Source organism: Epinephelus lanceolatus, chromosome 20 (genome assembly GCF_041903045.1).
Source record: "Epinephelus lanceolatus isolate andai-2023 chromosome 20, ASM4190304v1, whole genome shotgun sequence".
Classification (NCBI taxonomy): Eukaryota; Metazoa; Chordata; class Actinopteri; order Perciformes; family Serranidae; genus Epinephelus; species Epinephelus lanceolatus.
The window spans coordinates 30,333,653-30,348,030 of NC_135753.1; the positions used below are offsets into that span (position 1 = coordinate 30,333,653).

Sequence of the window (14,378 nt, forward strand, 5' to 3'; positions counted from 1 at the left end):
TTTTGGCAGCAGCCTCCACAGTGGAGGCTTTAAACATGGCCCACTTGGACTCCATGTCCCCCAGCATCCCCTGTGATGTAAAGAAAATGCCTCTAGAGGAAGGAGTTGAAGACCTCACAGCCAGGGTCCTCAGCCAGACATTCCTAATTCACCCTCATTTCATGTTTGGGCTTACCAGGTCTGTCAGCCTCCCCCACTATCTGATCCAACTCACCACCAGGTGATGATCAGTTGACTGAAAAGGCATCTTCCAAGTAATTTTAAAAGCACTGACACACACTGGTGTTGGGCGGCTAGCACTGTCGCCTCACAGCAAGAGGGTTGCCGGTTCAATCCCGGGTGTGGGAGCCCTTCTGTACGGAGTTTGCATGTTCTCCCCATGTCAGCGTGGGTTCTCTCCGGGCACTCCAGCTTCCTCCCACAGTCCAAAGACATGCAGATTGGGGACTAGGTTAATTGATAACTCTAAATTGTCCGTAGGTGTGAATGTGAGTGTGAATGGTTGTTTGTCTCTATGTGTCAGCCCTGCGATAGTCTGGCGACCTGTCCAGGGTGTACCCTGCCTCTTGCCCGATGTCAGCTGGGATAGGCTCCAGCCCCCCCGCGACCCTCAAGAGGATGAAGCGGTTAGAAGATGAATGAACATACACACTGGTGTTAGAGATGACAGCAGGGCTCTGATCCAAATTTCCACTGGGAAAGCTCTTACCTACATGTAACTATCTGGCAGCGTTGGTTGGGTGTGGCAGGTGAAAGTGCCTGCACATGCTTTGATTACTCATTCTATCTTCCTGCGTCAGCAGAAATGACAGGGATCTATTCCATTCTGCTTCGGAAAATCGGAGGAGGAATGGTTCAATTCCTGATTTGTAGATCACAAAAATGATCAGCAAAGAAAGCATGAAAGCCAAAATGTGAGCGATATGATCCTTTCTTGAGTGAATTTTGTTGGTGGAATGTAACTTAGCACATTTACTGTACTGAAGTAAAATTTTAAGGTGCTTGTACTTTACATGAGTACTTCCATTTTCTCCGACTTCAAACCTTTATTCCACTTCATCTACTCCATTTGAGAGGCCAATATCATACTTGTCACTGCATTTTGTTGTAGCTTTAAGGAGAAGAAGAAGATGAAGATATACTTAATTAATTCCAGAGGGGATATTACATTTCTTTTCACTCTGTTGTCTTATTCACACAGACCCAAAATACACACACATGCACAAACAGAACCTATACATGCATTAGATAGAAAGATTTTGGAGCGAGGGGGCTGCCTTGGAGTGATACCCGAGCAGCTGGGGGTTCATTGCCTTGCTCAGTGGCGTGCCAGCGGTGCCCTGGAGGTGAACTGGCACCTCTCCAGCTACCAATCCCACTGCGATACTTGGTTCATACAGGGACTTGAACTGATGACCCTCCAGTTCCCAAGCCACCCCCAAAGTTACCCTCTAGTTGCCAGTTAATTTTTCTTACTCTCATTTTGTTTTTAATACTTCCGTTCATTTACCTTTTACAAAATTGTATTGCACTTTTACTAAAGGATGTGAAAACTTCTTCCAGCACTCAAAAAGTTTGACCACTTGCAGCCACTGTCCAGATTTGAGTGACCCCAGAACAAAACTGTGCTGTTAAAGCAGCGTACTTTGCAAATTACAAAAGAAATTTGAGATTAAGCAAACAAGCCATGATCATTCTGTATTACACACCCTTGCACCTGGGAGATAATAAAGGGAAATAGGAATGGGAGTTGCAGAGACGGTTGCTTCATCATTTGATTTATTTCATAATTATTTGATTTTATCGGATAAACCTTAAACCCGATAGCCTGGTTTGAATGAATTGTGCCTTCTTTGGCTTTGTACCCAATGGTTGCACACACTGGATGCCGATGGAGCAATTATTCAGTCAGATGTGAAGCTGATGAATGAGGCCATGAATACAAACAGAGCCAAAGCAAGGGACAGCCTCACAGTTTATTGTTAATAGTGGTAATACATTGTACAAGAGGGCATTAGCCCTGGGAGTGAGTGAGTTAGGCGTTAGTTGTGGTGAAGACAACGTGTCTGCACATGTATGCCTTGGTGTGTGTGTCTGCGATTCAACAAGAGGGCGTGGAGAGGTTTATTACACAAGTTAGTCACCAGAGAGTGCAGTTGCACACACACACGCGCGCACACACACACACAAAGTTATCTTAATAAGAGAAACTATCATTTACATCCCCAGGTCCTCTGCTTCACTGAGGAACAGCAACCGGCATCGGAGGAGGCACAGCCAACAGATGGGCGGTCTGCGATGCAGTCGCAGATGCAGATGCGGATGCGGATGCAGTTAAAGCAGTGCAGCAAACTGCCAGACTATCTGCTCAAGGTGATAGGAAACCCAAAATAAAGGGAATGATTAATGATTAAACTTGGTGATGTCACCTGGTGAGGAAGTCTGAGATTTTGGTTCCAGAGTATTTTATACTTCATTTCCCACTGCTCCACTGCCCACTGCTTGCTAATTCTGATACCTTGCTGCAGCTTTGATTTAGGAATATTAAGTGTAATGTGAAGCTTAAAACAACAAAACAATCAGATTTATGCAGCAGATGGGAAATTCAGTGTTTTGGCACCGTAACAAAAGCACTCCACCCTAACTTTCCTTTGGTCCATGATAAAGTAAAACAACAAAATGGTGGGTAAATGAGTGAATTCTAAAAAAAACCCTCACAGCCAGGGTCCTCAGCCAGACATTCCTAATTCACCCTCATTTCATGTTTGGGCTTACCAGGTCTGTCAGCCTCCCCCACTATCTGATCCAACTCACCACCAGGTGATGATCAGTTGACTGAAAAGGCATCTTCCAAGTAATTTTAAAAGCACTGACACACACTGGTGTTGGGCGGCTAGCACTGTCGCCTCACAGCAAGAGGGTTGCCGGTTCAATCCCGGGTGTGGGAGCCCTTCTGTACGGAGTTTGCATGTTCTCCCCATGTCAGCGTGGGTTCTCTCCGGGCACTTGTAGAAGCAAAAAAGTCAAGGTCCCGAGCCGGGCCAGTTAGCTCGCGACCTCGCTCTTCTCCTCTCAAACGGACTTTCTTTGTCTTCCATTAGATATCAAAAACTCAAATACTCAGAGGTCAAAAAATCACTGGAGACACGTAGAATCAGATGCAACTGAGTTTAATGTGCTCGCAGGCAACAAACACATCACAACCCAAATGAGCCAAGCTCCGGAGCAAGGCTGGAATTTCTTTGTTTGCGCTCGCTCTTTTATCGTAGAATTTCTGCTGAGTCATTTCTTTCCCTTAATCCTTCCCACTTGGCTGTGATCGTAACGATATCCCACCTCTGCTGAGTCACTTTTTCTCCACCATAATGGTGTCATATTTCTGCTGACTCAGCACTTTTTAGTCCTTTCCCCCTCTAGGGTCATTCTCAGGACAAGCTGTAATTCCCCTAATTTTCCACTAGTGTTTTCTGAACCCATCCTCATGCTATTTTTAGAAATGATTCACAGTGAGTCCTAGGTACTTCTCCACCACAATGCTTAAGTGCTCAATAAGTGTGTGTGTGTGTCATAAGAATACATGAAATATTAAACCAGTGTGTAATTTGTCAGTTGCACAGATTATATTGCTTCAACACATATCTTTTAAAGGTCAGCTAAAAGGTACAGTATATGTCTTCAGTAAATCAGTACATTACACTACACACTCCAGCTTCCTCCAACAGTCCAAAGACATGCAGATTGGGGACTAGGTTAATTGATAACTCTAAATTGTCCGTAGGTGTGAATGTGAGTGTGAATGGTTGTTTGTCTCTATGTGTCAGCCCTGCGATAGTCTGGCGACCTGTCCAGGGTGTACCCTGCCTCTTGCCCGATGTCAGCTGGGATAGGCTCCAGCCCCCCCGCGACCCTCAAGAGGATGAAGCGGTTAGAAGATGAATGAACATACACACTGGTGTTAGAGATGACAGGAGGGCTCTGATCCAAATTTCCACTGGGAAAGCTCTTACCTACAGTACAGGCCAAAAGTTTGGACACACCTTCTCATTCAATGCGTTTTCTTTATTTTCACGACTATTTACATTGTAGATTCTCACTGAAGGCATCAAAACTATGAATGAACACATGTGGAGTTATGTACTTAACAAAAAAAGGTGAAATAACTGAAAACATGTTTTATATTCTGGTTTCTTCAAAATAGCCACCCTTTGCTCTGATTACTGCTTTGCACACTCTTGGCATTCTCTCGATGAGCTTCAAGAGGTAGTCACCTGAAATGGTTTCCACTTCACAGGTGTGCCTTATCAGGGTTAATTAGTGGAATTTCTTGCTTTATCAATGGGGTTGGGACCATCAGTTGTGTTGTGCTGAAGTCAGGTTAATACACAGCCGACAGCCCTATTGGACAACTGGTAAAATTCATATTATGGCAAGAACCAATCAGCTAACTAAAGAAAAACCAGTGGCCATCATTACTTTAAGAAATGAAGGTCAGTCAGTCCGGAAAATTGCAAAAACTTTAAATGTGTCCCCAAGTGGAGTCGCAAAAACCATCAAGCGCTACAACGAAACTGGCACACATGAGGACCAACCCAGGAAAGGAAGACCAAGAGTCACCTCTGCTTCTGAGGATAAGTTCATCCGAGTCACCAGCCTCAGAAATCGCAAGTTAGCAGCAGCTCAGATCAGAGACCAGATGAATGCCACACAGAGTTCTAGCAGCAGACCCATCTCTAGAACAACTGTTAAGAGGAGACTGCGCCAATCAGGCCTTCATGGTCAAATAGCTGCTAGGAAACCACTGCTAAGGAGAGGCAACAAGCAGAAGAGATTTGTTTGGGCCAAGAAACACAAGGAATGGACATTAGACCAGTGGAAATCTGTGCTTTGGTCTGATGAGTCCAAATTTGAGATCTTTGGTTCCAACCGCCGTGTCTTTGTGAGATGCAGAAAAGGTGAACGGATGGATTCCACATGCCTGGTTCCCACTGTGAAGCATGGAGGAGGAGGTGTGATGGTGTGGGGGTGTTTTGCTGGTGACACTGTTGGGGATTTATTCAAAATTGAAGGCACACTGAACCAGCATGGCTACCACAGCATCCTGCAGCGACATGTCATCCCATCCGGTTTGCGTTTAGTTGGACGATCATTTATTTTTCAACAGGACAATGACCCCAAACACACCTCCAGGCTGTGTAAGGGCTATTTGACCAAGAAGGAGAGTGATGGAGTGCTGCGGCAGATGACCTGGCCTCCACAGTCACCGGACCTGAACCCAATCGAGATGGTTTGGGGTGAGCTGGACCGCAGAGTGAAGGCAAAGGGGCCAACAAGTGCTAAACACCTCTGGGAACTCCTTCAAGACTGTTGGAAAACCATTTCAGGTGACTACCTCTTGAAGCTCATGGAGAGAATGCCAAGAGTGTGCAAAACAGTAATCAGAGCAAAGGGTGGTTATTTTGAAGAAACTAGAATATAAAACATGTTTTCAGTTATTTCACCTTTTTTTGTTAAGTACATAACTCCACATGTGTTCATTCATAGTTTTGATGCCTTCAGTGAGAATCTACAATGTAAATAGTCATGAAAATAAAGAAAACGCATTGAATGAGAAGGTGTGTCCAAACTTTTGGCCTGTACTGTATATATATAGCAAGGGCCTTGCTTTAGAGAGGTCGCCATCTTGCGCCGCCATGTATGTAAGGCAGACCGAGTGGACAATCCAGCCAGCCAGAGAACGCGTTTCGCGTGTATAAATGAACCAACGAAGACAGCGGAAGGAAGGAAGAAGGAGGAGGAAACAGCAGAGAGTTTTAGTAGTTCGTCGATAGAGAGTAGTGAAAAGTTTTTTAGTCATAAAGTTTGCGAATGGACCACACTTACCACGCAACAGGAGAGAATGAAACCAAACCGTCATCTGCAAGGAAAAGAAGACGCAACTTCACTCCTTGTGATGCACTCTCTGCGGCGCTTTTCCTCCTGATGATATATCTCCCCAGCGATGGTAGCAGTAGCACCGAATCCCATTCTGTGCATTCAGCCTCTCTTCTCTGCCCGCTCAGCATCAAACACATGGAGTTCCTCATCTGTATGCTCCGGCTCAAACAGGTATGGCTCTGGGTCTGTGTCCACTACAAGAAACTCTTCAAAATCGCGTTCAAAGTCGTCCATTGCAGCTACTATAGTCCGGAGATATTGCTAGGCTAAATAAACAGCTGAGCTCTGTTTACAGGCTTCGCTGTCAGTCAGTGTGCGGGCTGGAGATTGGTGGAGCAGAGAGGGGAGGGGGTCCCGACTCGGAATGGTAAACAAGTATGTGTGTAAAGTTATGAAGTGTGTGTGTTGCGCTAGAAGAGTCAGAGTTTGGGACGGAGTCTTTTACCCCCTGGAGTGTTACCAGAGTTTCTGGAGTGCTCAAATAAACTGGCCTTTTTTCCGAATGCTCCTCTGGTCTCCTGCTCGTGAGTGATTCATTACAATATCGTAACATGGTTTAGATTTCTAAATAAATATTCACCTCATCACTAGATACACCTACTCCTGAAAAACTTGTGCGCAAGGCTTTTTGTCCCTACGAGGCCACCCTCATTTACCCGACGGGAGGGGTGAGCGAGTGAGCCCTGCAATCTAGAATTTGACCACTGATGTCAGTGTTTTCAACCCATTTTACACACTGGCCCTTTAATAGTTTTTATATACTATTATGCTTGCCTTGAAGCTTGGTAGAGCTTATGGTTACACAAAGCGTTTAATTATCCGATGTAATACAAGCACATGTAAATACTGCCCTCCAGTGGCCATAATCCGCAACATCTGATGCTATTATTTTTATTTTGAAAATACTTACCGGAAGTGTCCCTATTTAACTTTAACTTCATTGACTTTAACAATGACGACACAAGCACAGAGGTGTAGTAACACAGTGTCACCACTAGAGGGCAGTATATAGATAGGATTCCATTGCTCTGCCAGATATCAGTTCAACAAGTGTAAAGATTAAAATCTATGGTAGAAAGAGACAAATTAGTGATTTTTAACAGCAAAATGAGAGTAAGAAAAAGTAACTGGCAACTAAGGCTACAACTATAGGACCTTACTTGGCATTGTAACATGCCAGAAGTGATGTTTTTATTGTTTATTATATTATACTTTAATATATTATCATTATATTTCCTCCAGACTCGACTACTGTAACGCACTTCTCAGCGGGATTCCCAGCAAGAGCATACAGAAATTACAACACATTCAAAACAGCGCCGCTAGAATCCTGCTGAGAGTACGTAAATATGAGCACATCACACCCATTCTTCACTCACTACACTGGCTACCCATCTCCGCTCGGATCGACTACAAAGTCTCCCTCCTCACATTCCAGTGCATCCATGGCAATGCCCCCCAGTACCTCAAAGAACTCCTCACCCCCCAGACCTCAGCACGCTCACTCCGCTCCACCAACAGCCACAGACTTCTCCCCCCAAGTGATATATCTCCCCAACGATGACAGCAGTAGCACCGAATCCCATTCTGTGCATTCAGCCTCTCTTCTCGCCCGCTCAGCATCAAACACATGGAGTTCCTCATCTGTATGCTCCGGCTCAAACAGGTATGGCTCTGGGTCTGTGTCCGCTACAAGAAACTCTTCAAAATCGCGTTCAAAGTCGTCCATTGCAGCTACTATAGTCCAGAGATATTGCTAGGCTAAATAAACAGCTGAGCTCTGTTTACCGGCTACGCTGTCAGTCAGTGTGCGGGCTGGAGAGTGGTGGAGCAGAGAGGGGAGGGGGGTCCCCACTCGGAATGGTAAACGAGTATGTGTGTAAAGTTACGAAGTGTGTGTGTTGCGCTAGAAGAGTCAGAGTTTGGGACGGAGTCTTTTACCCCCTGGAGTGTTACCGGAGTTTCTGGAGTGCTCAAATAAACCCCATGGTTTAAGGACTAAGAGCCGCACACTGGGAGATCGAGCCTTCTGCTCCTCTGCTCCTCGACTGTGGAACACCCTCCCAGAACACCTGAGGGTTCCACAGTCAATTGATTGTTTTAAAAAGGGCCTTAAAACGTACCTTTTTAAAAAATCTTTTAATCTGTCATTTTTGCTCGTGTTACTTTGATAACTGCTTTTAACTCTTGTTTTAACTTATTTTTTCTTTTCTTGCTGTTGTAGCACTTTGAGATTTTTCGTTAAATATAAAGTGCGTTACAAATAAAATTTATTATTATTATTATATTTAGATTTCATGCATGTTGTGCTTTTCATATTTTTTTGCAGTGGTTATCTTCTATTTAGTTGTTTTACATATTGTTTTAAATTATTTTACTCCAGTGTTCAGTTTTATTTGCATGCTTTTATTGTGAAATTGCATCTGCTACTTTTTAATGTGTTTTTACTCCAGGCCAGCAGAAGTGACCTGATTAGTGTAAATACCTGCATCTGTGAGCTTTTACCTTTTTGTATAAACCCTTTGTTTTAATCAGTGAAGCGCAAGGATGCAGGAGGAGCAGCAAATGGTGCGCTAGGGAGGAGAAGACAAAACAGCTGCTATACAGAGGTGCCAGGGAAGCCATGTTGGGAGAAGCAAAAGAACTGTGTAAAGCAGCGAGGCTAACAAGGGGGCAAGGAGGAGCCGCCAACCTGGGGCAGGACAGAGCGGTGCTCCAGCATCGTAAAATGACGTGAGCGTGAGTACCATAACTGCCCATTATTGAAAGTTCTGTGGAAAAGAAACAAAGTCGGCCCAGGCTTGTTGGATTTGTTATTACAGCTCATCTCTCTCTCTCTCTCTCTCTCTCCTGTTTTTTTTTTTGTTTTTTTGTTTTTTTTATGAGGGCCTCAGGGTATGGTGGCAGAGAGACAAGTTGGTGCGGTCCTGCCACAAGGACAGTGTTCCCCAGCACCGATGAATCTGCTCCCCCAAATTAAGACATTTGAAATTACATATCATTTTAGGCCATTTTAAAGGACTGTTTTAAACTTGCTCTTTTTAGGACATTTTAATTTCTTGTAAGTTTCAATTGTTTTTAGCCTGGGTTTTATTGTAATTTATCAGTACATTTTTGTACACATTGGTTATCCAGTTTGCTCTCCACTTGATCCAAAGAATCCTTTTTATTCAAAATACACTGATCCCTTCACCCCCCTTACAGATGCATATTGAGTACAAAGAGGCACAAAACAACCACAAAGAGATAAAAATGACTAAAGATGCACAGAGTGACCATAAAGGGAGAGAAAATAACCAAAAAGAGATGTAAAACATCTGCAAAGAGACACAAACAAATGCAAAATGACCAAAAAGAGACACAAAACAACCAAAAAGAGACAGAGTGACCAAAAAAATGTCTCTTTAAATGTGTCTCTTGATTTTATGAAGGAGGGATGGTTTGGTATGACATCCACGTCTGCAGCACACACAGCAGTGCTTACTCCGGAGAGCAGTATCGGCCAGCAAAGAGAATGCTGTTGGTCGGGTTATGTCGGATGAAGAAGAGGAAGGGGTGGTCTGCGACGAACATGGATGGAAGAGAGCGAGCTGTTATAATGGCACCAGAGCCAGCAGCAGCCTCAGTTCCCTCCTCATTGACATCCACGAAACTCTTGTGAACGACTTTTGACAGTACCAGGTTGTTGGCTGTGGAAAGGCCTGTTAGCAGAGCAGAGAGAGTCCATTGCTTTATCATGCACACTAAATGAGAGATGCAGGCTACCTTGTGTTTTGCATTACTGGCTCTTGTTTTTCGTTGTGCTTGTTTAATTTTCAAGTGCATTTAACAACATTTTTGTTTGGGTGTGGGTTTTCTATGATGTTTGGATTTCTTTTTTTGGTCACGTATGTTGTGCTCCTAAAATAGGAATGCAGTTTGTGTCTCACCCGAAAAGTCACTCTTTCTGACATCAAATGCGTCCACCATGCCCATGTTGACCAGGATATTTTTCATGTCGTAGGTCTCCTCCAGCTTGAATCGAGGTAGACCCACTTTAACATCAGTTTTACGCATCAGGTCTGAACGAGTCCACTCCACAAATTTCTCATAGGTCAGCTGCGCCTCCAGCTAGTGTGAATACAGTATAGATTATTAGTCTGTCTGTTTATAATGGTGCATTTGTTCACTGTATGTGCATATGTGTCCTACCTTCTCCAAGCCTGTTGTGTCGTCCTCTATGTCATTGGGCAGGAAGATGAGCATGCTGAGCTCTTCTCCTTTATAGTGCATCTCTAGGATCTGTCCAAACACATTGAGGTTTTCATTTCATTTTAAAATAATCTGATTTATTCATCCTGAGAAACACGTTGGTATTTGGAGAAAAAAAGCCCCCGTCTCTATTAGTTACGTATGGAAATTATGGTAAAAACCATAAGTCTGATGGTTTCAGTCATTATCAAAATGAAACCAACTGTTCTTTGTATCATGGTCAATCTGTCCACTGTATTTAATAGAATGGGCAAAACCATACTGATGTAAAACATGGACTTTACCTTGAAACTGGGATCAGGAACCACGATGAAAAGGAATTCACTTCTCTGGCTCATCATCTTCACCGGCTTAGTGTCACTCTAAAGACAGAGGCAAACAGAACAAGCATTCTTTTTTAAAGTGAGTTATCATCACATCATGCATCAAAATAATGATCTGTATATCATAGTTCTGACCTGAGTTTATGAGCATATCTCTGGTTTTCTATCACTAGACAGACTCAAAACATTTCATTTCTATAGTGAATGCCTGATGTCTTTGCATTTTTCAGTCTGGTAAAACTTTTCACAAGACATGCTAATACCATGTTTTCCATCAAAATCAGTGTTGTTGTTTTTAAATCCCAGAAAACCAGCTAAAAATAGGCAATAGACTATGTTATGTTTAGGAAAGAAACACGGTGAGGATGTGCGATGATTCAAACTTCATATAGTTACAAACCCCAGTCTTCTGGGCAAAGTTGTTTTATCTGACACATCCACCTCCCCAAACTGCCTCCCTCTTTATTCTTTGCTTCCTACAGCGGATTGGTCACATGATTGCAGCCTTCCCCAGCACGTGGGTTATACACAGATTACTGGATCATGATTACGAGGGATATGTGCGATATTCAGTGCATTCCTTTTCATAGGAAAATGTATGCATGGTGCTTGAGAACAGCCTGAGCTGATAAATACCCATCACTTCTGCGGAGTCATTTGTCGTGGGAGAGAAAGCCAATTGTAATCTTTCCCATTAAATACAAAAGCCAGATGTTAGTGGGTGTTAGTGGGTTTTGGAAAGGGGCTTAAGTCGTTTTCTCAGATGAAAACTCCCGAAATGCTCTGGCATCAAGAGTGTAATTGCAGCGGGGATGGGGTGTCATATCAACACAGCTCCAGGATGTAATTCAAGGATATCCCTGAAATTCTATGACCAACAAGAATGCTGGCATTGTTCCCAAACTATTTCTTATTTGGGGAAGAACTTGGATAAAATCTTTTCTAGTCTGCTGCAGTTTGCACACCAGTGGTTTCACTGAGCTACGGCAGATCAAACCACAAACTTTTTAAAACTTAAAGACAGATCACTTTCAAGCTTAAAAATCCCGTCCAGAAAAATAAACACAGCTTTGTAATGGTCTATGATTAGAGTGCCCTGCACATGCCAGCTACAGCATTACAGAGCTCAGGTTAACTGTGCGCAGAGTGCTGCTTTTGTTCCTCAGGTGTTTCTCCACCTTGAGCTGTTTTTGTGCAGGGTTACCTTGTTAATTCTAAACTGAGCATCAACAGTCTCATCCTTGTCGAACTTTTGGTTCCAGAAGCCTTTGAAGTAGATGGCATTGACCAGTACCAGCTTGGTCCTGTCGTCCAACACGCCCTCTACCAGCAAGTCCTTGATTTTACCTTGTGAAGAGTAATGAGCAAATCACTGAAGGTACTATGCAGGATTGTCAGTAATTTTTTATAAACATGCTAGGCAGCCAACCCTACCACCAACCACAGATTCACTTCTGTTTGGCCTTTCGCCTCGCTGTATTTGTGTTTTTTTTGGCACTGTGTCTCTTGGATGCCTGATGCTTATAGTGTCACCTGGTGGCTACCTTTTTATAAAGCCATGACCTCACCCAAACGCTGTGCAGCTACACACCCAAAAACATCCTGAACACAGAAAATAAAAAGGAAATACAGGCAGAGGGCAGAGAGGGATTATTTCATTGTGAGTCTATAAATTGATTTTTATGGAAAATCTTGCAAAGTACATCTTTAAGAAGGAGACACAGGCAGCTCTAGTAATGTTTTCATCCAAAGTTCGGTCAAATTTGAGGTGTAAAAGGCTTGGGTGGGGGCCAACAATTTCAGTCTATGTGATAAGTGTGTCAATATGAGATCTACCTTTTATCTGCTCCTCAACCCACTCATTGATGTGGACCCTGGCTGCCTCATACTCTTTTATAAAGTCCACAGGCTCCAGCTCGGCTTGGTAGTGTTTTTGGGTTTCTGCTAAGAACTCCTGGAATCATAAAAAGCACAGTGAAATACTCACATTAATCCATTAACAAACACGAGAGATGTCAAGAAATAGACGACTATTTTATTGGCATGAATTTCAGTTGAATGTTGACAGTTTTTAGTTCTTTGAACACAGGATGGATATGTTAATCCCAGAGAACAGGGCTGGTCAATCAATCATTAGTCGCATTCAGTTCCTTCAACTTTTGCATTTTAATTTTACGGTTTAATGGTTTCTGGTTGTTGAATGATCACATAATCATAGAGTTAGCTGGTTGAGCAACACAGGTGCCACTTTTTTACTGCAACTGTATGGCAGGAGTTTACACAAGTAAAAGGTATACTGTGCAAACTTTAAGGCTGAATTGAAACTCTAAAGTCTGAAAAATCCAACAGTTTCACCACCATAACCAGAAATGAAATCATATGAACAGTTTAAAAAAACTCAGTCAAGTAATATGTTATGTAGATACAGATGGTTTACCTAGCATTTATCAAATCTATACGCTTTATATTGTATACAAGTAAGTATCTCTCTTCTTATAGCCTACTTTGATGGTCAGCTGCCGAGCTGTTGGTAAGCGTCTGTTACCCGGGCAGTGGTAGATTTGGGCAGAGCCTGTCGCTGAATGAAGTCACTCTGACTTCAGCTCAGTGTGCAGGAAAAGAAATGAAGTGAGAAAAGTAAAAAGCTAAAGTCAACCAACATGCTCTATGAGGTACAATTATTTTTTTGCGCTATTGAACTCTTTGGCAGAAATGGTTTATAATTGTTTGTGTTAATGAGCCAACAGGCTAACTAGCCTCTCGAATCCGTCCTATCAGTTTTCCAGTCACCCTTTTTGTTATGACGAACAGACTATCACTGCCTGCTGCTATGGAGCGTTATTTCCTCTCACGCAGGCTCACAACGTTCGTGCTAGTTGGCCGCTGACTGTAGTCTTTGCAGTGTATTCAGTGAAACTCTGGCCGAGGCACAGGCAACATGATGCGACGCAACAGTCAGCCTTATTGCCACAAGATCTTTGATGTTGGTTTTGTACGTCAATTCAATTCAATGGAACTTTATTTATCCCAAAGGAAATTCTTGTGCCGGAAAATGCTTCAAATTATAGGAACACTAAGTACAATAACAACAATTTAACATTCACAACCTGTACCAACCAGAATAGCCAGTGGGTTCCTAGGGACAGGGTCACTTACTGGACCCAGTTTTAAAAACAATAGAGTATTAAATATCTGGCAAAATATTCAAATGTATATATATATATATATATATATATATATATATATATATATGTAAGAAGTGTTACTGCAGTACTAAGATACTAGAAACTCTTGTCTGGGCCTTAAAACTAAAACAGCTTTAGACTAGAATAGAATAGACACCATAATCATTGGTAATGCTGGTGCTCCGTGCTACAGCGTTGCATACACTGCACTCAGAGGCAACCATTATGGAGAGAGAAAATTAAACTTTTTGCACTTTTATTACATGGTCAGTCTTTTCTTTTTGAATAATGCTACCATAGTGGCCATTGTGTATGTGCTAAATGCTGCCCAGTGATAGTGACATAAAATGGATGATTTTGGAGACATTGTTCTCATCATTTACTGTAGATAGAATGACTTTCTGCAAAACCTCCCATGACTTTTAATTTTTCTTTATGAGACTTTCGGCACCTTTTGAAAAGAAAGTGGAAGAAGGTAAAACCAGACCAAACTTTAACAAGCTTTAACAGCTATAACATTCATATAAAATAACCTGTGGGGAGTTTTTTTTAGAATTCACTCATTTACCCACCATTTTGTTGTTTTACTTTATCATGGACCAAAGAAAAGTTAGGGTGGAGTGCTTTTGTTACGGTGCCAAAACACTGAATTTCCCATCTGCTGCATAAATCTGATTGTTTTGTT

At 42.6% G+C, this 14,378-nt stretch overlaps 2 protein-coding genes across 2 annotated transcripts in view; one reads left to right on the forward strand and one right to left on the reverse strand.

The window, feature by feature from the left end:
- The window catches only part of LOC144458910 (leukocyte elastase inhibitor A-like), a 256,223-nt gene that overhangs the window by 92,945 nt on the left and 148,900 nt on the right, over positions 1-14,378 (forward strand).
- On the reverse strand, positions 9,077-11,869 carry LOC144458911 (leukocyte elastase inhibitor A-like). Its single transcript, XM_078162744.1, has 5 exons — positions 11,713-11,869; positions 10,470-10,547; positions 10,126-10,215; positions 9,864-10,044; positions 9,077-9,635 (listed from the first exon to the last, which is right to left on the reverse strand). The coding sequence occupies exons 2-5, from the start codon at positions 10,524-10,526 to the stop codon at positions 9,415-9,417; spliced, it is 549 nt and encodes a 182-aa protein (XP_078018870.1). The 5' UTR covers positions 10,527-10,547; positions 11,713-11,869; the 3' UTR covers positions 9,077-9,414.

Bases quoted from the DNA above. Each gene is read 5' to 3' on its own strand.
- LOC144458911 (XM_078162744.1), bottom strand. From the start codon at position 10,526: ATGATGAGCCAGAGAAGTGAATTCCTTTTCATCGTGGTTCCTGATCCC. The intron at 10,216-10,469 runs GTAAAGTCCATG...GTGTTTGGACAG, and splicing joins TTCCTGATCCCAGTTTCAAG to ATCCTAGAGATGCACTATAA. The intron at 9,636-9,863 runs GTGAGACACAAA...CTCTGCTAACAG, and splicing joins CAGAAAGAGTGACTTTTCGG to GCCTTTCCACAGCCAACAAC.